Genomic DNA, 24,002 nt, shown 5'->3' with positions numbered 1-24,002 from the left:
GTGTCACCATGAGCTTCAAAAAGTTCTTCAAAAATTCTAAAATGTTAATTTTAATATTTATAAACTTAAAAAAAAATTAAGAATAAAAAAATAAAAAGCAAAAAAATAAAGAATAAAGTAATAAAAAATTTATACATAGAATAGTTTGTAAAAATTTGCAATAATATTAAATGCTGCCAAAAGTTTTTTAAAGAAGTAACTATCTATCTTAAATATCAGGGCAACTCAAACAATTTAAAAAGTGAAAACTAAATTTCAGTTATAATTACTGAACTACAGTTGCAATTATTTAAATATTATAAGTTTATAAGTTATAATAATAAATATAAGTTTATAAGTTATAATAATATAAATTTTCACAAAAATTTCAAAAAATGAAATTAAACAAAACTTTTATAAAACTTGAACATAAAAAACAGATCAAACTAATAACTTTATAGAAATTATTCTTAATTATGCATAATTAATTATTCTTAGCAAAAAATATTTTTAAATTTTAAATAATTAACAAATATTTGAGAATGATATTATTTATTAATCTTTTTATATCTAACTCAGAACCAACAACCAATGATCATTCATCACAACCACCATGTATCTAATACATCTTTTTTTAAAAAAAACAATAAGAAAATGATACAGTAGTGAGAGTGAAGAAATATTTCTGTTTAATAGTTTAAAACCACCTGTTTGAAAAAATATTATTTCACAACTTATAAACTGCAAAATTAATTTTTAAACAGTTTATATAATATTTTTCTAATTACCTCACTGCATCTGAATCAAATTGTAAGATTGGGCTTTCAACAACCCCTAATGCATATAACTATAAAATAATAATCTGAAAAAATATTTATATGCACTCATTATTTATAGATTATATAACAAAACTATTATGAAAATATATACTATGTATTTATATTACATATAATAAAGTATACTCAAAAAGTTCAAAAAATAAAAGAAAGAATATATTTGATTTTTATTATTATAATTTTGCAAATTTCGCAAACTTAATTAAACAGCAATAAAAATTAATTAAACAACAATAAAAGCGATTAATTAAACAACAATACCTGGAATCCTAAGGCACATTTACCAACCATGAATTGTGCAGTATTTGTTCTATCAAGACAATCTACACAGTTTACACGTAAAATACCTGTCTATATAAATAAAAATACCTGTCTATATAAATAAAAAATTCAGAACCCATAAATCAATCCTCTCAAAACAAAAAGTCAATTGAACATTAAAAAAAAATTTTTTTTTTTCAACTTTAACTCTACTAACTATTCATAACTTCTTTTTATAAGTTTTAATCTTAATTTATTTTTGCTTATTTTTATAAGTTTTAATCTTAATTTATTTTTGCTTATTTTTGTTTGAAGTTTTAACTGCTGTTATCAATCAGTTACTTTGATTGTTATAACTGTGCACGATCTTTTAATATTTTAAAAACAATATTTTGATTTATTATAATTATTTTATAAGTTTTGTTTTTCTTTTATCTTGTACAAGAAAGACAGATTTTCTTTAAAAAAATTTTTAAAATTTAAATATTTTAAAGAAACTTCAACTTCTATTCACTTTTTTTAGCAGTAAACTTTTTTTATCACTCTATTCTTTCTTCATTTACCTTTATAAATAAACAAATAGGTTTTAAATTTAGCTTAGTGGAATTAAAGTTTTTAACTAGTATATTTAATCATCTTTAAGCTAAATACATCCAAACTACTCATTTACACATGAGCAACCAATCATGTGGAACATGTGGTACTATTCTCTCTAAAGTGACACATTTAGGTGGCTTCTAAAAAAACATTTTTGAAAAACATCTGCTCACACCCCCTTGTGTGTTCTATATATAAAATAAAAAATTGATTTAAAAAAAATTTCAAAAATAACAATCAATTTATATGAAATAAAAAAAATCATTAACAAAAATTCCTGAAAAAATGCATTTTTTTCATTTTTTTTATTTAAAAAATGCAATTTTTTATGCAGCAAAATGTAAAACAGTAATTTTTTGATGATTAATATTTTTGAAATTCTAATATAATGATGTTTTATTTGAGACCCAATCTGACACATATAGAAAAACATTTTTGTGATAAGATTAAGAGTTCATTAAATGTTTAAAGGTCTTGGGAGACCCCTGAAAATACTTTTTATTCCAAAAAAATTTTATCTAAGTATTATTTTCTTATATAGATCATGTACCCAGGATACAAGAAGATATTTTTTGAAAATTTTATTTTAAGAGCCCCCCCCCCCTCACTAGAATCTGAAATATACGTTTAAAAAATGAGAGCCACTCTAACATGTTTTTATACTGATCTTTATTATAAACTAAAAGCATCTTTTCTTAGTATATTTATTTATATTTATATTTATTAAATAAATAACGTTTTAATAACAGCAAATTATTAAATACCTGTCGTAATCCTGGATGTTCATCAGTATATCCAAATCCTTTCATTCCTAAAAAACTGTCATAAAAAAATTAGTCTTGTTTTTATTATATTATGCTTTACACTGACAAAACTTAACAAACCTGGGATGCTTTCGAAGATCATTGCAGTAAATTTGTGGCCCACTGTGAAAAAAACCAGTTTCTTTCATAACCTAAGAGTAGTATGCAACTTTTATATTAAAAAAACGATGGTGATACTGATGATGACAAAAATTTTTGGAATTACCTTCTCTGCAATTTTTGCAAGAACTTCAATAACTTTATCTTCTTTGCTGTAAAAATAAAATTTGAAAAAATGTCAAATTCTAACAAAACAAATGAAACACTTTAATTAAAAATAACATAAAAATAAGATTTCTTATTAATTATATATTTGTTATGGACTATACATTTTTTATCAATTACTTTATTTCTAATGAATTCTAGCATTACATAGATTAAAAATTTCTTAAAAATTTATGTTTTTATGAGATAAAAAAAATCTAAAAAAAATAGATCTTCGAATCTTATGAAGCACTATAAAAACTGTTTATATAAAAACTGTTTACATATAAAGAATCAAACTCATCAAACTGAATATTTTGTTTATCGTTAGCATATAACTGTAAATAAATTAAAAAATCAGACCTTTTTGTAACTCTAGCCATATCCCAAGGAATGTATTGTATGAAATGCTCTGGAGGAAGAAACTGATTTAGATAATCAATACTTTCTTTGAGCAGCCCGCTTAATATTTGTTCATGAGCTTTTTTCTCTTTAATCTAAATAAGAAATTTAACTAAATACAATTTTAAAATTTGAAATAAAAAATATAAGGTAAAAGACATGAGAAGAAAAAAAAAATAACCTTAACAAGGTTAAGAATAATGAGTGGAGCTCCAGATCTAGACATAAGTGAATTAAAATGACTTGCAGATACTGTAAAATAAGGATCCGCACGATCAACTAAAAATAATCCAGTATTAAAGGAAATATTTAAGTAATGTAACATGGTTTTATAGTTTTATGGTAATATCAATATAGCTTTATGATTTTATGATAATAGTGATACGGTTTCATTATAACATTGGGACTTGGTTTTATGGTAACACAGTGATATAGTTTTACGGTCACAGTCACATAGTTATATGGTAACATAGTAATACGGTTTAACATATAAATCAAATTATTTATTCTTTATTGTTTTATTTTCGAAAGATAAATATTTTTAAATACCAGTCAGTTGCCTGGTCGGAAACCCAATTTGGTTGGTTACCCAGTTTGGATGAAAAAACCAATTTGGTTAATTACCCAATTTAGTTGAAAAACCAGTTTAGTTGGTTATCTAGATAATTACTAGTTAAAAGAGTGTACTAATAAAACCATATTTTTAGATATTTTATATTATTTTTATTTCTTTATATTTGCTAGAATATCTAAAAATATGGTTTTATTAGTTTTATTTAGGCCTGTAAATCGAGCCGAATGAGCCAAGCTTGCCAGGGCTTGGCTTGGCTCGTTTACATATTAAGAGAGTTCAGGCTCGGCTCCAGCTCGTTTCGAACATGAAATTCTTTGTTCGAGCTCGGCTCGTTAAGGATTAGTATTGTTTGGGCATGGCTTGTTTTACATGTTGCTCGAGCTTGACTGGTTTAAAACTCGAAATAATTATTGTAACCTGTTAGTTTAAAGCTTGTTTAGTAAAAAAAAATTGTTCGTTAAAGGCTCATCTGTAAATAATGCAAGTCCAAATCAACAAACAGCATAAACAATCCTACAATCTATTAAACATGCAAATAAACAACATAATGAAATAAGATCCCACAAATCTAATAGTTCAAAATAAAAGTTAAAACTAACAGTTCAATGTTCAAACTTAATGTTCAAAGTTCAAACATAATAATTTTTATTAAACACTGCACTATAATAGTTCAAATTACATTTTCACAAATATAAGTCTTGCTCTCATTGCATTGGATAAATAAATATATATATATATATATATATATATATATATATATATATATATATATTCGAGCTTTAATCGAGCCTATATGAACGAGCCTATGATGTTCAAGCTCGGCTTGTTTAATAAACGAGCCTAATTTTTTGTTCAAACCCGGCTCGTTTACCATTTGAGCCGAACATGAACGAGCTCTTGTCGAGCCGATCACTGAGCCGTTCACGAACACGAGCCAGGATTTACAGCCCTAGTTTTATTAGCTAAATAAAATGCAAGAGTCTTTGTTGGATTTTCAAAGTTCAAAAAGCATTAGAAGTAGTTCTCCGCAATTTACTTTTATTAAACATAATGAAAAGAAGACTACTAGATCGAACACCTAAGCAATTCAAAGTATGACTTTACTTTTAACTATAACAAATAATAAAAAATGTATATAGCATTCGTTTTTATTTCTTAAAAAGTTGCTGTATTGTAAACAAACAACAACAACAACAACAAAAACACTTCAAATAGTTTAAACTTGAACTGAAATATCAAGTGCAGAAAAATGATACATTTTTTTTAAACAATTTTTGTTTTAGTAAAAAAAAAAATATTTTTTTTCTTCATGTAAGCACAATGTTTCTTCTGTTATGATTGACAAAATAAAACTAAAACACAAAAACAAACAAATAAGAACATTGCAGACAGCTTGGCTTGGTTTTGATACTTAAAATAAAATAACATGAGGAAAATGTTATCTTTTTTTAGCAAAAATTTGTAATGTAAGTAAATAACATTCAATTAACTGCTAGTATCAATAGCTTAACGTTTTATGTTTAGAGTTTTATACATAGAGTTATATATATATATATATATATATATATATATATATATATATATATATATATATATATATATATATATATATATATATATATATATATATATATATATATATATATAGATCTATAGTTTGTTGGCTTTAGGAAGAGCGGAAGGAAAAAAGTGATTCTTACGCCAACACATACGTCACTTTTAATTACTTTTGACTTTCGTCCAACATTTCCGTGTTGGACGAAAGTCAAAACCATTAATTTAATTACAAATTAATTGTTATATAAAAAAACCACAAAAACGCAAATTTAATTGACCAGAATGTTTTTAAAACATTCTGAATGTTTTTAAAAATATAAACAATGTTTTTATTTTTATTTTTTTTAATAAAATGTTTTTATTTTTATCTTTTTTAATAAAATGTTTTTATTTTTATTTTTTTTACTGTAAATCATGCGCGGAGTGTTGCTACATCGACTATCTTATAGCCTGACTCGCAAGGGAGTGTTGCTACATGGACTATCTTATAGCCTGACTTGCAAGGGAGTGCTGCTACATCGACTGACAAATAGCCTGACTCGCAAGGGAGTGCTGCTACATCGACTGACAAATAGCCTGACCCGCAAGGGAGTGCTGCTACATCGACTGAGGGTTTGGTTGGGGCAGGCAGTCTATCAGTATTAAAAAAAAAAAAATTCTGGTCTTGCATTTTAATTTTTACTTTTTGTCAACAAAATATGGAAAAAACTTTCGGACAACATCTAAGGGTTCTATATATATACATATATATACATATATATATATATATATATATATATATATATATATATATATATATATATATATATATATATATATATATATTATATATAGATATATATATATATATATATATATATATATATATATATATATATATATATATATATATATATATATGTATAGAACCTTTAGATGTTGTCCGAAAGTTTTTTCCATATTTTGTTGACAAAAAGTAAAAATTAAAATGCAAGACCAAATTTTTTTTTTTAATTAATTGATAGACTGCCTGCCCCAACCAAACCCTCAGTCGATGTAGCAGCACTACCTAGCGGGTCAGGCTAAAAGATAGTAGATGTAGCAGCACTCCCTTGCGGGTCAGGCTATTTGTCAGTCGATGTAGCAGCACTCCCTTGCGAGTCAGGCTATTTGTCAGTCGATGTAGCAGCACTCCCTTGTGAGTCAGGCTATAAGATAGTCGATGTAGCAACACTCCGCGCATGATTTACAGTAAAAAAAATAAAAATAAAAACATTTTATTAAAAAAATTAAAAATAAAAACATTCTATTAAAAAAAAAAAAAAAACATTGTTTATATTGTTAAAAACATTCATAATGTTTTTAAAAACATTCTGGTCAATTAAACTTGCGTTTTTGTGGTTTTTTTAAAAACAATTTATTTGAAATTAAATTAATGGTTTTTACTTTCGTCCAACACGAAAATGTTGGACGAAAGTCAAAAGTAATTAAAAGTGACGTAAGTGTTGGCATAAGAATCACTTTTTTCCTTCCGCTCTTCCTAAAGACAACAAACTATAGATCTATATATATATATATATATATATATATATATATATATATATATATATATATATATATATATATATATATATATACATATATTGTTGTTGTATTAAAAATACTAAACTCTTGATCGTTGTAGAGTGCTCAATATTTAAGAAAATATATATTTTTTCAAAAACAGAGCGTTTTGTACTTAAATTTTAGAAAAAACAACGTTTAATGGAACTTAAAGTTTCATGCCTATCGGCAATCATTAGCCATAAAGTACCTTCCATGATTGCCGATAGGTATGAAACTTTAAGTTCCATTAAAAGTTGTTTTTTCTAAAATTTAAGTATATATATATATATATATATATATATATATATATATATATATATATATATATATATATATATATATATATATATATATATATATATAATGTATTAAATACATAATAAGTTGATAAGTTGAATAAATAATATTTTATTTAAATAAATGTAGTTTTACCAAGTATTTGAGGTTTCGGTGTGATTCTACCACCAGTTGTATCCTAAGTATTGAACAAACTTTTGATTAAAATGAATTTGATTCAAAACATAACTATTATGTTTTTTTTTTGTTTTTTCCCAAGACTCAAGAGGGGTTATTACAGTTAAGATGCTTTTTTTTAATTTATTATTTATTTGCAACTTTCCTAATCTTAAAACATAAACCTTATTATACTAGGCCGCTGCTCAGAGAAACAAGTTGAGTGTGGTGCTTCTTGAGGCTCAGGGTGGCGTAGGGTGGATTTAAACTACTTAATTGAGTGTTCTACCAAAAGTTTACTACTATATAAAATGAACAAATAATAAAAAAGAACAACAATAAAATATATATTTACAACTTTATTTACACTACTATATTTTTAACTAGAATTTTTAATTTACTTGTGACCAAAAAGAAGGAACTGATCCTCTAAGTTGAACATAAGATGTATAGTGACCACTTCTTAAGGATATAGTAGAAGCATCATGACATATTTGCTCAGTTTCAACATCATTAGCAACAAAACCCTGTAAAAAAATTAAAACATTCATTTTCTGTATTTTAAATTTTGGAAAAAAGGTTTTTAAGATCACAAACCTCATCATTTGAACCTCTTTTCAAAAACCGAGTTCCAGCAAATTTGTTAGATCGCCTTGCAATAAGAGTGATATAAAGAGGTTTTCCATAAACACTAATATCTATAATATCAATTAAACAGAAAGAATTAAATTAAAATAAATTGCATATTTTAAATAAATTTTATTTTATTGAAAAAAAAATCGAACAATTGAATAAGAAAAACTAATTTTTTAATTTGATTTAAGTCAATTAGATTTTTAGTAGATTTTTGATGATTTGCTTTGTAGTTATCTTCAAAAAACTCTCATCAAAAATTTAAAAAAGTTTTAAAAATCAAGATAAAGTGTTGGTTACAAACACAGTCTTGATATTTATTAAATAAAATAGTTGGCTAAAAACTTTTAATTTTTATATTTAAGAACCTTTAAGAGAGGAAAAAAAAAAAATCTTAATTTAACCTCAACAAAAATGCGCTTTAGGTCTATGTTGTTAAAATTTTTTGTCTAGAAATTGTTAAATTGATATCAGATTTTCTTATTTTATCTATTTTATTTATTACTTCTTTGCCATTTATTATCACACTTTTGCAACTTTTTTATTGCTAACTGTGATTCCATTTCTTGATTTTCATGGTGTTGATTTCGGGGTTGTTGTCTTTTGTCTCTCTGCTGATAACTGTGCCTCTTAGATAATCTCTTAGATTCAGACAACCATAGAAGTTTTTGCACTTTTTTGTTGGTTTTGAGTAAAACTTCACTCAAAACCAACAAAAAAGTTTTATTGATGACTTTTTTATTGATGACTTGTTAACCTATATGACAGAATTTTTAATTGACTCAAAAAAGGCTATTGCTCTTCACATTACAAAAGCTTTTGATATAGTCTGGTATGCTGGTTTTCTCCATAAATTCACTTTGGTCTGGAAAAGGTTTTAAAAATATTGAACTTTTTGTTTCTAATCATTATATTAAAGTCATCCTTAATGGACAACATCTTCATTTTCAGTAATTTCTAGGGTACCACAAGGCTTCATCATGGGACCTTTTATTGCTCCTCGCCTATATATAATGACCTTTCTGATATTTTTCCTCAAAAGCTGCTAATGACACAACTATATACTTTAGTCTTGTCAAAAGGTCATCGCTTTTTGATTGCTTAAAATAGTCAGCCAATCTTGAATATGATCTCTCTTCTGTTACAACTTAGGGCTTGCAGTGGCTGGAAAATTTTATTTCAAACAACAGTTGTTTACTGCTAATAACCATTGTAATATTGTTGAATGTTGAACTAATATTGTTTTGTTCATTTGTTTTGTTACTTGTGATTATGCTGATTAATTTTCCCCAAATTTTTGTTGTTTTGAAGCGTAAAAATTAGTGAGCAGTCAGGGGTCATTTATCTAATACTCAACGCTTAGGAGGAGGGGGTGGGGGAATTTGTAACAATTTGTGACAAGAAGGTGGGGAGTTCGATAAACGCGACATCACAAAAATTATTTTAGTATGACAGTTTTATTACTACTTATTTAGTCATAAAAATTTTTTTTTTGTTTGTTCCAAATTTAACTTCTTATGTTTATTTGATTATTTCATCAACTTTTAGTATATTTTTCACATAAAAGCAGAAAACAAAACATACTAACACAATTTTAAATAAAATTTATATTTATGTTGTTTGTAAATTCCATAGTTTTTGGGATGGGGTGGTGTGGGTGAGGTGTGTGAATTTTTGGTGTGAGGGTGGTGTGGTTAAACTATATTTTAAATATCTTTTTTTTTTAACTTTTGCTGATTGATTCAAAAAAATAGAATTTCTATTTTCACTTCAGTTGTTTTGAAAAAAAAAACTGTTTCATCTGGCTGGCGAATTCAAAAGTCATCAAAAAACTTCATCAAACACCCAGGAAATTCATATTTTTAGCAACAACATCAACTGATTTCATCAGTATTTTGGTGTTAAATGAACACCAAAATATTATCTTTATATATTTAATAAGAAAAATTGAAAACTTACTTGACTGTCCAACAAACCCATGGATTATGTTGAGCAACCAATCAGGGTGAACATTATCTTTAAGTTCTTTTAAAATATATGAGTTCCATACAAATTTTTCAGTTGGTATTCCACGGAACACTTTGGTTTTAAATTGCTTCTTTTTTTTGGAATTTTTTAATGAAGACATGTCTGGTATAATGTTTGCTGAAACTGAAGGTAGCTCCATTCCTTCTTTAAACATTTTTGATGAAAAATTATATATTTGATCGAAATTCAAATCCTTCGCATCCTCAGTTACATCTTCATTATTATCTTGCTGATATTCATCACTCAACTTCGACATATCTGCTTCTTCTGCATAATCACAAAATTTTTTAGGCAAACCATAGTAAGGAGCTAAATTATATTGAAGCGAACGAGTTACATCATAGCTATAACTAAAAAAAAATTTAACAAACAATTAAAACAAAAAATTAAATATTTATACAATAAATTTTATATGTTGACATCTTCAATAGATTATATTTGTTAAAATATTTTTTTTAAAAACTTCTTTTTATGGAGTAACTTCCATTTGTTAAAAATATATTTATTTTTACAATATTTCGAGGGAATATAGTATGGAATGTCAATATAGGGTATCTATATTCCTTCGAAATATTGTAAAAATAAATATGTTTTTAACAAATTGAAGTTAATCCATAAAAAGAAGTTTTTTAAAAAATTATTTTTAATAAATTTTATGTCAAAAAATTAATTTTGCAAAAAAAAAAACTTTTTCTTTTAATAATAATTGTTATAAAAATAAACTTTATAATATTGTATCTTTGTAAATAAAGTTTATAAATATATTGCATAGTAATAATACTCTATCATATATTTATAATATTATATTATTATTTTTACATAACAATTAAAATTAAAAGTTTCAATCATAAGAATATAGATCAATAAAAAAATTATTATGAAATAAGAAAAATAAAAGATGTACACGTAAAAAAATAAAAATATACCAAAAAAAAATTAAAACTGTCAAATCTAACTTCACTTATTGTTATTCTAATCTCCTTAATTCTTAATCTTCTTAATTCTTAATCTTCTTAATTCTTGTTCTGAATTTTTCAGTCAAATTATTGCTCACCTCAAATCTTTTTTCTATAGAATATCTATAAACACTTATCTATAAATATAATGCTTCATCTATAAAGACCATTCAAAAGAAGACTAAACTTTTATTACAGCTTTCTCAAATTAAGTGCTCACTGTTTTAGTTTTTGTGAAATACCTCTGAATCACTTTATCATCTTATATATTTAACATTAATATCTTTATTTTTGTATCAACATTAAATATTGCTCGATAATAAATAATCTAACAACATATGTTGCACGAAAGGTTTATAAATCAACCAATGTGTTCGAACTAAAAATTTTACTTTGAATTAAAAAAAAAGTCCAATAAAAATCATTAAAGTTAATTAACAAACATTTATTATCTCAACAAAACTAAAAATACCATGTACAGAATCTCATGTTAAGAGAGATGCATATTTGGTTGCACACTTACAAAAAAACAACCTTGCAAAATGCACCTACAACAGTAAAAGTTTTATTTAATTTTTTGTCTTGTAACAGTTTATGTGCGGCTTTAGTTTTTTCGATTATTTTTGGAAACTTTATCAATTAGCAATTTGATGCCTTTGAATTCAAACTTTTTTGTGGTAAGCTGTGTTTGTAAATTATATTTGCCTGTATACCTGTATATAAAAACACCATTATACTTAGGTTAAAATAGAGAATTATGTTCTCATTTGGTACCCCATTATGCCACACTCAAAAAAAGTTTATTTAAAAAAAACAATATGCCCAAGTACCCCATTTTGCACTAGTTTCCTCTAAATATACTTCAACAGTTTTGCGCATTCTTTTTATATGGATTCTCCTCTCAGAAAATCTTTGGTAATCCCTCTTTGGTAATTTATAGAATATTGTTTTTGTTATAAGTTATATGAATAATAAATACTTAAATGTACCTAAAATAAAAGTTACTAGCCAAATCCACATTTTGAAAAATACGCAAGTATCTAAAAAGAATACAAATTATAAAAATTATTCAGAAATACAATTACGTATTTTATACTACAGACTTAAGTCTCCCCAAAACAAAAAATATCAACTGAGGGTTTTCATTTTTTTTCATTAATGTTCTTTTTTACTTTTTCTCAAAAAGCAGTTTGGATTTTAAGTCAGCATTTAAGACTAAAAGAGTGGAAAATTTATATGGACAGTATTGACCTAAGTATGCAGTATCTTTTATATATATATATAAATATATATGTATATACATATATATTAAATAATGTAACAAATGTTTTCGAAAGATAAAAGAACCGGTAACGTTAAAAGGAACTAGATTGAAATTGTAATTTCTACATGGTTCATTTGTTTATTAATAGTGGGTTTTTCCCACTCTATGTAGATGCTTTCTTTGAGTTTTAATATAAATTTGTTGGAGGCCGAATCCAAAATTGAAAAATTAGCATGATTAAAACTATTAAAACAGCTTTCATGTGAATGAATATGTTTATAAATGTGTGAGTTTTTATCCCTTTTTTGGTGCTCGATTATTTGTGTCTTTTAATGGCGAGTAGTTTCGCTAATATAACAATATAAAAATCATTAATGATCCACCCAAATTTAAAAAAGTTAAAAAAGATGTCACTATCACCAGAGAAACACAACTTCAAAACTTTTTAAGGAAACTCAAGAAAAAAGATGATGAATCCAACTATAATAAGATATACCCTTCTTGCCCAGCCCGCATCTATGGTCTTCCAAAATTACATAAGATGATTTCTTCTGACGATAATATAAGTTTCAGACCTATTGTATCATTCATACTTATAATTATCAATCAGCTAAATTTCTTAGAGAACTACTAATACCATCGGAATTTTGCACTAAAGATTCTTTCACTTTTCTAAAGAAATAAACCAAGCTAGCCTTCATAAACATTTCTTAGTATCTTACGATATTACAAGTTTATACACCAATATTCCACTACAAGAAACAATAGATATTGCCATCAATAGCATTATAAATAGTAAAGTTAATCTTAAAATTAGTAAAAGTGATTTAAAAAAACTCTTCAATTTTGCAACATCTCAAACTCATTTTCTCTTCAAAGGACAAATTTATGACCAAATTGATGGTGTTGCTATGGGTTCTCACTTTTCATGGGAAATTTTGAAGATAAATGGCTCAAATCATATAGGGGAGAAAAACCAGCTTTTTATAAATGGTATGTTGATGACGTTTTTGCTGCTTTCACTTCCGAAAATCACGCCAATTTATTTTTGGAGTATATCAATAATAAACATAAGTCTATTATTTTTACAATGGAAAAAAAAATTCAATCAAAAATATCTTTTTTCGACCTAACTCTAAATAAAACAAACAATTCCACAATTCCCACTGTTTTTCATAAGAAAACTTTGTCGAGACTCTGCACAAACTTTTTTAGTTTTACTTCATTTTCATACAAAGTTAGTCTGGTTAAATGTTTAATCGATAGAGCTTATAAAATAAACAACACTAGTCTCGGTCTTAGTCATGATTTTAACGATCTTTTTAAAGTTCTGAAACACAACTTGTACCGGTCTTGGTTGATTAAGAAAATCCATAGCTTTTTTATTAACAACACCAATATTGACATTTCATCGTGTTCGGAAAACCTACAAAATTATCAATATTTTAAACTTCCTTATGTTGGAAAAATATTTGAAAAATATAAAAATCCTGTTATATTGGCAAAACTACTTTTTATCATTTAAAGTATTCATACAGATGTAGCAAATTAACTTAAACAAAGTTATTTTACAATTGTCTTCATTATAAAGTGATAGTACCAGTGCCATGCCTTAAATTTGCAAATGGGCCGTAAAATTGCCCCCTGCCTCCAATATGGGGAGCCTTGACGAAGCTCTAGTAGGCTCTGGATAGTGTAAACATTCAAAAACGGAACTAATGTTTTGGAATGTTTATGAACGGAAAAAACAGAACTACCCGGTAGACCTAATAAATATGTGTGTGTGTGTGTGTGTGTGTTTATACACACACACACAGATATATATATATATATATATATATATATATATATATATATATATATATATATATATATATATATATATATACAAAATTAATTTACCAACATTCAAAATTATCAAAACTTTACGTTTTGACATTTTTTGAGCATTTTCAAATATAATTGCATACAAATATGTTACATAATTAAATAAAATTTTTATTTGTGAAAAATTAAGTTACATAATTAAAAATAATTTTTATTAATTTGTTATTATTTATAAAAAAGTTACTTTTTAAATAAAGTTTTTAAATAAGTTACTTTTGCTCATCTGGATTGGTCATCTTTGATTTTGCTTGTTCATTCGCAATTGGAATAATGGCTGTGTCGTCAATTTTATAAATTGCATGTCCTCCAATAAGAGCAACTCTATTTAAAATATAATATTCAAAATAAAATATTTAAATAAAATAGTAGTTGTAATAATAAATGAATAAAGTCTACAGAACAAAATAGAATCTATAAGTAAATATTTCTATTAAATTTATTTTAGTTTTACTTAACTCATGTCAACGAATTTATATTGTTAACTTATAATTTAAATTAAAAAAAAAATATTAGTCCTAAAGAATATCAAATCAAAAATTTTATTATTAAAAAATTTTAAACCAAAAAAATAAAAGTCTTAAAACAAATATGAAAAACAATTACCATAATAAGGAACCATAAAAACCACCATAATCAAAGAATGATAGAAATAAAAACAACTATTATAGGAATAAAAATGAGAAGTTGCTGTCATAAGAATATGAAAACAAATTGTCTGCAAATGATTTTCAAAGTTTTTATATGAAATCAAATACTTCTTAATAAATTCTTTAAATATGGCAACTCTATAAGTAAAGAAATAAAAAGTGATGCTGAACAATGTTAAATAAGAAAAATTTACTAAATTGATTGCAAAATATATTTTTCAATGTTGAATAATTTAGTATATGAATAACTGTTGCTTTTTTTTAATAATATATGCATATTCAATATTCTAGCCTAATAAATAATGTAATAGTTTTATAAGGAAAAATTATTTCAGAGAGAATATATTTATAAAATTTATTATGGAATAAGTCTCATAAGAACTTTTTAACCAACTTAAATGATTATCTTACAAAACAAAAATTAAATTTAAGCAGGGTCTTTCAAAAAAGAAAAAATAAGATTTAAAAAAAAAAGCTTACTAAAATCTAAAAAAAATTAAATTATGATTAACACAAAATTAAAAAAATATTTATGATTTGTTGATTTCAGTAAATCTAAAACAAAAAATTTTGATTTAAATTGCCTTTTACACTCTATTCATAATAAATAAAAAAATTACTATTTTTATTGAAAATGTTCAAAAATTGCATTAATTTTTTCTTTAAAAATTTACAAAAAACTGTATCAATAAAATTTGGCCTTTTTTAAATTTTCAGAATTTAGCTGACATAAGAAACAAATGACAGGCTATTTGATATAAAGTTACAAACAACATACATTCTGACATGAGATAACAAACTACATACCTTCTGCGTTTTGCAATCAATATAAGGTAATACCCTTCTAAAAATCTGATCAGACCTAAAAATTAAAATGAATTCTTATATGAAGAAAATATAAAAATAGCAGAAAATTATTTGCTATAAACTAAAAACACTGGTATATGTTAGTAAAAGCACAAAAAATGCTCTATAAACAAAATTAATCTGAAAATTTTTAAGTTTTTTACACTTAGTTTTCCAAGTCAAACTTTTATACTTTTTTGAAGCATATAATTATATATTTTTAAATATAATAGCATAATTAAATTAATTATAATACTTTTGTAAAAAATATTAAACTAATCTAATAGGTCATTGTTTCCTGTAAAGTTCTCATTAACCTTAAATCATGCCAATAGTAGCCCAAAATTGTAAACATAAAAAACCAATCCTACCACCTAACTGTTTTAATATATCTTTTACAAATATTCATGGTCTTCGAAGCAACCTTTTATCAGTGGAATCTTACCTCTTGCAAAATTCACCAGACTAGCTTACACTTAGTGAGACTAATTTAAATTCTGAAATTTCTTCTTCAAATCTCAGTGTTGATGGGTATCATCTTTAGATTTGCAAAGATTCCAATAGTTACATGCTTGGCATGGGGGTAGAGCTGGCAATTTAGCCCTTAGCCCATGGGTTCAATTTGAACCCATGGGTTGGGTTGGGTTTGGGTGTTTCAGCTCAACCCAGCCCATTAATATAGTGTTTGTTTGTTTTTTTCAGATTTTTTTTCAAAAAAAAGCACTGTGAAAACAAACTAGCTTAAAGTACTTGTAAAACTATAGTAATTACAATGAGACCAGATCAAAACATTTCTTATTAATTTCCCTTCAACATTTCCGAAATTTTCTTCTCAGAAATTCATTTGTCTACATTTTATTCTTTTTAATTTTTTTTCCTGCAAAAAAATAATTTTTTAAAAAAATTAATTTTTTTTTTAGTTCAACAATTATTTTTATCAATTCAACTTTGTTTTCTCAATGTCAGGAAGTGGAAGTAATAAATTTATTCCAAGTAGAAGTATTAAATTTATAAATTGGAAATTTATTCCAAGAAGAGTAATGGAACATCCCACACTTAGAAGAAATTTGAACTCTCATCCAAGCCATACTGCTACCCAAAAACTTTTAAAATTTGGGCATCTCAAGTGCCAGCAGGATGTAGTATAGTTAAATGGAAATTTGATCGACAGCAATCCCAAGCAGCAGCTGTTTGGGATTACTGTTGATCAAATTGGACAATGATCAAATGGATAAAGATTGATCAAATGGACAATGATTGCCTTAGCAACTGCTAGCAGTTGCTAAGGTGGTTATTGTCCATGAAGAACCTTTCAATATTGGTAAAAAAAAATTCTGGAAAATAGCATTTTTAGAATTAATCAAATTGTTGTTAAGAAAAGTGATCAAAAGTGATTGTATGAAAATTTATAGTGACTATCAAAAGGAGTTGAAAGCTTACTGCAAGAGTCAAAATGTTAATATCAACTTAACAACAGACTTAGGGCCATCCAATCAAAATTTAGGGTCTTTAACATTGTGTTTTGATATTGAAAAAAAGTTTGAAATATCAGTTATTTCAAATTTTTTAATTTGCAAACAATTTATTTTTATTTTTTAATCTATATTTATATGGTGGTTACTGACCATCACCAACAACATCAAAATTATGAAGCACACTCTTTGCTCCAAGCTGTTGCCATCCCTGTATAATGGGAAGTCGCTTCTGCATTTTGGAATTGTGTGACTGAGTGGTAAAATTCAGAAACAAGTACATTGCCTGGCTCTTGGCAATGCAAGTAGTAATGAGAAAGCAATTTGTGCTACAACATCATTATGTTGATTTATTTGACAGTGGAAATATTCTTCAAACTTGATGCTTGGCCCATATTTTAAATCTTATTTTTCAATCTGGTGTTGATGCGTTGAAAGATAGTATTGCAAATGTAAGTCCTTAAACATTTTTTTTAGCAATACTGGATTTTTGCAATTTTCTTAATTTCTTTTTGTTTCTTTCTATTTTGCAACTTCTGTAGATACGAAATGTTGTCAAATACATTTAATCTTCGCCTGCAAATCAACGGTTACTTGAAAATGTTTTGAAGGAGAACAAGATTGAAATTAAGAAACAACCTTGCCTTGATGTTACAAGATGGAATTCCACTTGCCTAATGCTGGAAAGCATCCTTATCTACTAGAATGTATTGGATCTTTTGGCTAATTGTGACCGAAATTACATATCAATCCTTCCACTGAAGATTGGAAACATGCCAAATTCATTTGTAAAATCTTTTTGAAATGAAAACATTTTTAAAGGTATAGTGAACAGTAAATACATTTTTTTTGATACATACCAATTTTGTTTCTTCTTTCTTTTTCATTTTATTTACAATATACTTAATACTGCATTGTAGCTGATCTTCATTTTGTAAACATTACAGTGACTAAAGAATTTTCTGGATCTGATTATCCAACATGCAACCTTGTTTTACCCAACCTTCACAAAATTCAGAAGGCTATTTACATGTTGGAAAAGTGAAACTCAGAAAGTCCATTTAGTACTAGTGGAAGAGTTATTAATGATTTTAGAAGTTCCTTAGACCCTTCAACTTGTACTCAAAGTTGCTTAGAAAATCCACTTTGATTAATTTTTTGAATTTAATGCTTTAATAAATCATAGAAATGAATTTATGAAAATATATTGGGACTTGGCCGGGCTGGGTTCAGAAAATTTGGGCTGGGTTTAGAAAATTATTTCTTGGACTGGGTTGCACACAATCCGGTTTAACCCAGTCCACTGCCACCCCTACTTGGAGGTATACGTATGCATTAATTCACCTATTTGTCATAAAATCAGGTTCGAATCCTTTGACCATTCTTTTATATGCTTCCGTTTAGCACCTTTTCATTCTATCACCTTTCTCTTTGTTCTTTATCATTCTCTTTCTTCCCAAGACTGCAAACTCTTTTAGATGTAGAGTTCTGATCAATTTGACCATGCACTCTTTCTTTACCCTCTGTAAATATTGTTGTTATTGGTGACTTTAATGCTCATCACACTAAATGGCTTGGCTCTAATGCCGCTGACCCTGCTGGCACTAAAGCCTGTAACTTCTGCATTTTTATTTCTTTTATCTTGTACTTCTTTTTCAGACTCACGAACCCTATTCATCACACTACTTACCACTACCCTAAAGTTGACTGGGATTATTTTCATTATTTTCATGATTTTCGTTCCATGGGCTGATGTCTTTTCTCTCTCTCAGCTGATAAATGCGCTTCCTACCTAGCCTCCTGGATTCAGACAGGAATGGAAGCTTTTATTTCTTCTTGTCAGTTCTAAGTCAAGCCTCATTCTACTCCATGGTTTTCACGTTCTTGTGCAGCTGCTATATCTAATCGTAATCATTTTTTTCATCTTTTTCAAACTCTCTCTTTTCAACTTTCTTCGTTTAACTGGAGAAAACTTTCTTCGTTTAACTGGAGAAAACTTTCTTTGTTTAACTGGAGAAAACTTTCTTCGTTTAACTGGAGAAAACTTTGTATTTTAAGTTTTTAATTAAAAGTTTACTCTAACCTTGTGGTATTATTATAACCTTGTGGTATTATTATAACATTGTGGTATTATTATAACATTGTGGTATTACTATAACATTATAGTATTAGATTATATTGAAATTCTTAATCAATGGAATGTTTTTTTTTCTGCAACAAAAAAAATAAAAGACTAAAAAATAAAAATAAAAAAATTTTATGTTATTATAATAATCTAATGTTTGAAAACTGAAAAATTATAAATGAAAAGATTAAAAGAAAAAAGAGAAAAAAAATAGTGTTAAAATAAAAAATAAAATTTAAATACAATAATGGATAAATAATATTTTAGTCATTATAGGTTGACTGTTGACAGTCATTATTTTCCACACTAATGAATGATGATGATGATGATGATGATGATTAGCTATTTAATAATAATAAAAACAAGAACTTTAATCAACTATGAAACAAACAACAATGGATTTCATATCCAGTTCATATTATACTTTTATTTTTTCAAACTAAAACATTTGAATTTTTTTGATGTCAAAGTTTAAAGACTGTTGGTATTAAATTAGAATAAAAAAAAATATATATTACCCAATATTCCAAATGCTGAACAACGCAATGTTAGGCCTGATGTTCCCTTTTCATAAGACTTGTTTGTCTTTGGTCGATTACCAACATCAATTCTTTTAAGTAATTCACTAATCTCTTTTTCATTGTATTCAACCTAAAAAAAGATTATAAATAAATTGGTTGAAATATTACAGTTATTTAAAAGCTAGGAATAAATTTAGTAGATCTATATAATAAAAATGCCTAAATAAAAACTTAAAATATTTTAATATTTAATAAAACTAAATAGTATGAAAATAAATTTAAAAAAATAAAAATAAATAAAAATTAAATTGAATTATAACTATTTATCTGGTTGTTGCCAATTCAATTTGAACTTTAGCATTTTAACAAGGACTAAAAAGAACGTTCTTTTAAGTCATTTAAATGATCTTTTCAAAAAATCATCTCAAATTTCGTTCTTGACAAGCAAAGGAGACAAAAAATATGTTCTGGTCTAAAAATTTTTTTTTTTTTATAACTTGTATGTATACCCATACATATATAAATACACACACTTACACACATAAATATATATACACACATACATACATACATTTTGTATAAGGTAATGCTTAAGGTAATGTGTAAGGGTTACATTGAAATGTGGGTAACATTGACATGCCTTAGATTGAACGTTTTTACCCATTGGTTATTGTTTAAACTATTTTAACAGATGTTGTAGCCAGATGTTAAATGAAAAAATATAACTATTTTTATCCACATAATAGTAAGTATAACAAATAACAACGCAATATGGAGGGCATAAACTAAACTAATTTTAAGTTTTTTTGTTGCTGAAAAACTTTAGTTAAAAGATAAGCAAAACCATACTACAATATCATTTTTACATGTGTTTTTATGATGTTTCTAAATGCTAAACATTTAAGATTTTTTTTTTGTAGCTTTTTTTTTTATTCATATTTCTGTTTTGGGGTTATAATGATAGGAATGCTTAAGTCAGCCCATGGGCCAGGAATCAAGCAAAAATTAGCAGAATATCTTACATCTGATGAATCTTTCACAACTGCATAAAATGGAATAAAACAAAGCAAACCCTAAATTAAAAGAGTAGTTCTAAAAAAAAAAAAGGTGTACCAATACATCAAATATCAGCAGATCTAAAAACAGACACTTGCAGAAAATTAAAATCCACACGGAACAATGTTGTATAAAATTGATAAAAACAAAACATCAAAACCTGAAGATGAAAAAAACTATCTTGTTGTTTCTAAAATTAAACACTAAAAAATCTGTAACAATGAAATCCAACAAAAAATTACAACGCTACAGGATTTCGTCGTAGCCAGATATTGAGTCATTAATGTGATGTAGAGCTTAATAGTTTGACAACTCTTAGAGAAAAATTTTTTTATTCATAAACATACCTTTTTATATTTCTAAGGAGACAGTATCATAACTGAAGTTAATTGATTACTTTCAAAAAATAATATAGCTTAACATTTTCATTGCAATTTTTTAATGTAGCTTATTTTTAAAACAAAAATGTAGGTTGGTGCTAATATATATTAAAAATGTTTTCTCTATTTTGTTTGTCAATATTCCAATGATAATTTCATCTCTCATGATGTAACTTTAACATTTACAGCATAAAACATACTACTGTCAATGTTACCCCATATAGGGGATAACATTGACAGTTGAACCCTAACAACAAAATTAATTATCTATCAATAATATTAGATAACTAATTAAATTCTTCAAATAAAAATGACAAAATACAAAAAAATTTATGAAACAGAAAATAAATAATTTTAACAATAGATGTTAAACTTTTTATTGAAAATTATGTTGATTGATTCATTTTATAATTCAACTATTTTTATTCCCCGCAAAACCCAGAGAGCCACTATACCTCAAGGAATTATATACTACTAATTCGGCTTAACTTTTTTCTTTTACTTTTTTTTTTAATTTCAAATCCACTCTAAACACATGATTTTTTGATTAATAAGTTTTTTGTGTTAAATATTTTTAATAAAAAATTTTATCAAAAAACTTATCAAATAAATTTTTTTTCATAGAAACAGTAGAAATAGAAAATAGATCTTAAATAGATTTAAGAAAAAAAAATCATTTAGACAAATTGTTTAGACATGGTATTGGTTGATCAAACCTAAGTCATTTAGTAATTTAGAATGAAAGTTAATTTATTTAAAGAGCAAAAGTGCCCTTTAAATAAATTAACAGACAAGTTATCACCCAGAATTTTTTTTTTAATCCATGGTTCCGCTTTAGTCTTAAGTGTTAAGACAGGTTTTCATCATAACATTTTCTTATTTAAATATTACATTAAAAATAAGAAACTTTTATTGTAAAAATAAATAAGTTTCTTGTTTACATTTTAAACTTTAATTAATGTTTATGAAAATAAATTTTACCTTGTCGTCTATTACATTTATTTCTGTAGGCTCAGTTCGGTCAATCTTCAAAACTCGAAACCTTGACTGTGAATTATTTGATCCAACTAAGTAAAATCGCTAGACAAAATTTTATAAAAATACTTAAAAATTTTTTTTAATTAAAGCAAGCAATTAAATTACATTTTTATTTTTGACAATTTATTTTATTATTATTTTTTTATTGTTGTTAAAGTATCAAAAATTGAGGTAATATGTTGATAATTATGTGAGACTTATTATTATCATTAAATATATACAACAGAAAAAGTCTGTAAAGCAGGGAAAGTCACTAATCTCTGCTAAGGTAGATACAAGACAGAAGATTATTCCAGTCCATTTACAAATACTACCCTTGACATTTTTTCCATACAACTTTTTAATAGTTTATCTCCCTCTTACATAAGTTTTTCGGAAACTTTTTAGATTTTGAGCTGTTTTATGGAATCTTCAAGTTTTAATTTTCTATCATTGTTTTTATTAATTTTCTATCATTGTTTCTATTAATTTTCTATCATTGTTTCTATTGATTTTCTATTATTGCTTTTATTAATTTTTTATCAATTGCTTTGCCTAAGTGTAATAGAAAAAGAAATTTAAATCAATGAAACCAAAAAAAATTTATTTGAGAATATAAAATAAAATTTTTTGTTTTAAATCTTTTGTTATTTAAATATATAAATTTAAATAACAACATTGTGCAAATCAATTGCTAATTGGTCCAAATTAATATCCTCAGAAATCAATGCTTTCACACCTTCCAAAAAAGCATTGGAAACTGTATGGAGAGGACATGACCCAACATTCATATAATTTTTTTTTTTTTCTTCCCAAGACCATAAACCAATATTTTTAAGAACAATTTATTGAAATTAGGGCCATCCATACTAATGGAAAGAATTGACTCTGGTTTAGGCTGAATTTTCCCTAACAACTTTTTTTAAATGATCAAAAAGATCTTATGCAGTACACCTCCCTAAAAACACTGCACCCACCTACCATTTGCTGAAAATGATATTTAAAAATTTTTTTTTAATGTTAATTTACCTCCTAAAGGTCGAGATGCCCACTACAGTCGAGGAGGCTATTATAACTGTGGTTACAACCATCTCTCGACTCTATAACTCCGAAAAACAAACCCTGATGAACAAGGCCACTGGGCAGAAAAACAAGTTGAGTGTGGTACTACCGGAGACATGGTGGGGATCGAATTTGCATGATTAATGACAGTGTCATACTGTTTTTTGTCTGTGATATAGTTGTTTCATCAAACCAGAATGTGCAAGGCAAACATTCCAATTCACTCAAAATAATTTTTTAAATACAAGGTGCTATTCCGAACTATATCATATACCTCGGTTTATCTGATTTTTGTTGATATTCTTAAGCAAACTTAGAATGCAAAACATACATTTATATTTAGCACAGTCACAGCAAATACACAGTTTGAATAAATAATATATAAACAACAAATAATTTAGCCATAACTACTTGTTTTTCAGTGCCTAATATTATGCTTTTTGTAAATACCCTAAGACCTAAGCCATCTGAACTTGTAACAAATTTAGACCATGATCTAGCTGATTTTGTATTTTTTGTGTGTGTGTTTCTTTGACTTCAAATAAAAATTAAGCTGGGTTACACCAGCTGAAATGTTAATGTCCACAGAACAAAGCTTATATAGGCCATGGCTAATAGACTTATTTAAGCTAAATTATTTAAACTCTTTTAAATAATTTAATTTAAATAAGAACACTGCTATATGGAAACCCTCCAATCCACACAAGTGTGAAACAAAAAAACTTTTAAAATGAACAACTCTTCTTTCTTAATTCTTTCATAGATCATACTCATTACTACAATTTAAATATCCATGTT

The 24,002-nt window shown here is 26.0% G+C and overlaps 1 protein-coding gene across 1 annotated transcript in view; it reads right to left on the bottom strand.

The window, feature by feature from the left end:
• Window positions 1-24,002, bottom strand: part of LOC101234687 (polyphosphoinositide phosphatase) — a 58,349-nt gene that overhangs the window by 18,272 nt on the left and 16,075 nt on the right. Inside the window, exons 2-18 of the mRNA XM_065792152.1 lie at window positions 22,107-22,205; window positions 19,687-19,819; window positions 15,533-15,587; window positions 14,292-14,399; window positions 11,917-11,967; window positions 9,903-10,321; window positions 7,908-8,008; window positions 7,712-7,837; window positions 7,290-7,332; window positions 3,324-3,421; window positions 3,104-3,237; window positions 2,703-2,748; window positions 2,558-2,628; window positions 2,438-2,492; window positions 1,077-1,166; window positions 768-826; window positions 1-36 (exon numbers count right to left, since the gene is read on the bottom strand). The exon at window positions 1-36 is cut by the window's left edge and continues 39 nt beyond it. Of these exons, the coding sequence (XP_065648224.1) occupies window positions 1-36; window positions 768-826; window positions 1,077-1,166; window positions 2,438-2,492; window positions 2,558-2,628; window positions 2,703-2,748; window positions 3,104-3,237; window positions 3,324-3,421; window positions 7,290-7,332; window positions 7,712-7,837; window positions 7,908-8,008; window positions 9,903-10,321; window positions 11,917-11,967; window positions 14,292-14,399; window positions 15,533-15,587; window positions 19,687-19,819; window positions 22,107-22,205 (1,724 nt within the window). The remainder of the gene's footprint in view (window positions 37-767; window positions 827-1,076; window positions 1,167-2,437; window positions 2,493-2,557; window positions 2,629-2,702; window positions 2,749-3,103; window positions 3,238-3,323; window positions 3,422-7,289; window positions 7,333-7,711; window positions 7,838-7,907; window positions 8,009-9,902; window positions 10,322-11,916; window positions 11,968-14,291; window positions 14,400-15,532; window positions 15,588-19,686; window positions 19,820-22,106; window positions 22,206-24,002) is intronic.

This window comes from Hydra vulgaris, chromosome 03 (assembly GCF_038396675.1).
Source record: "Hydra vulgaris chromosome 03, alternate assembly HydraT2T_AEP".
NCBI lineage: Eukaryota > Metazoa > Cnidaria > Hydrozoa > Anthoathecata > Hydridae > Hydra > Hydra vulgaris.
Note: the sequence above shows the minus strand (reverse complement) of the source record. Positions and strands in the feature narration are given on the sequence as shown.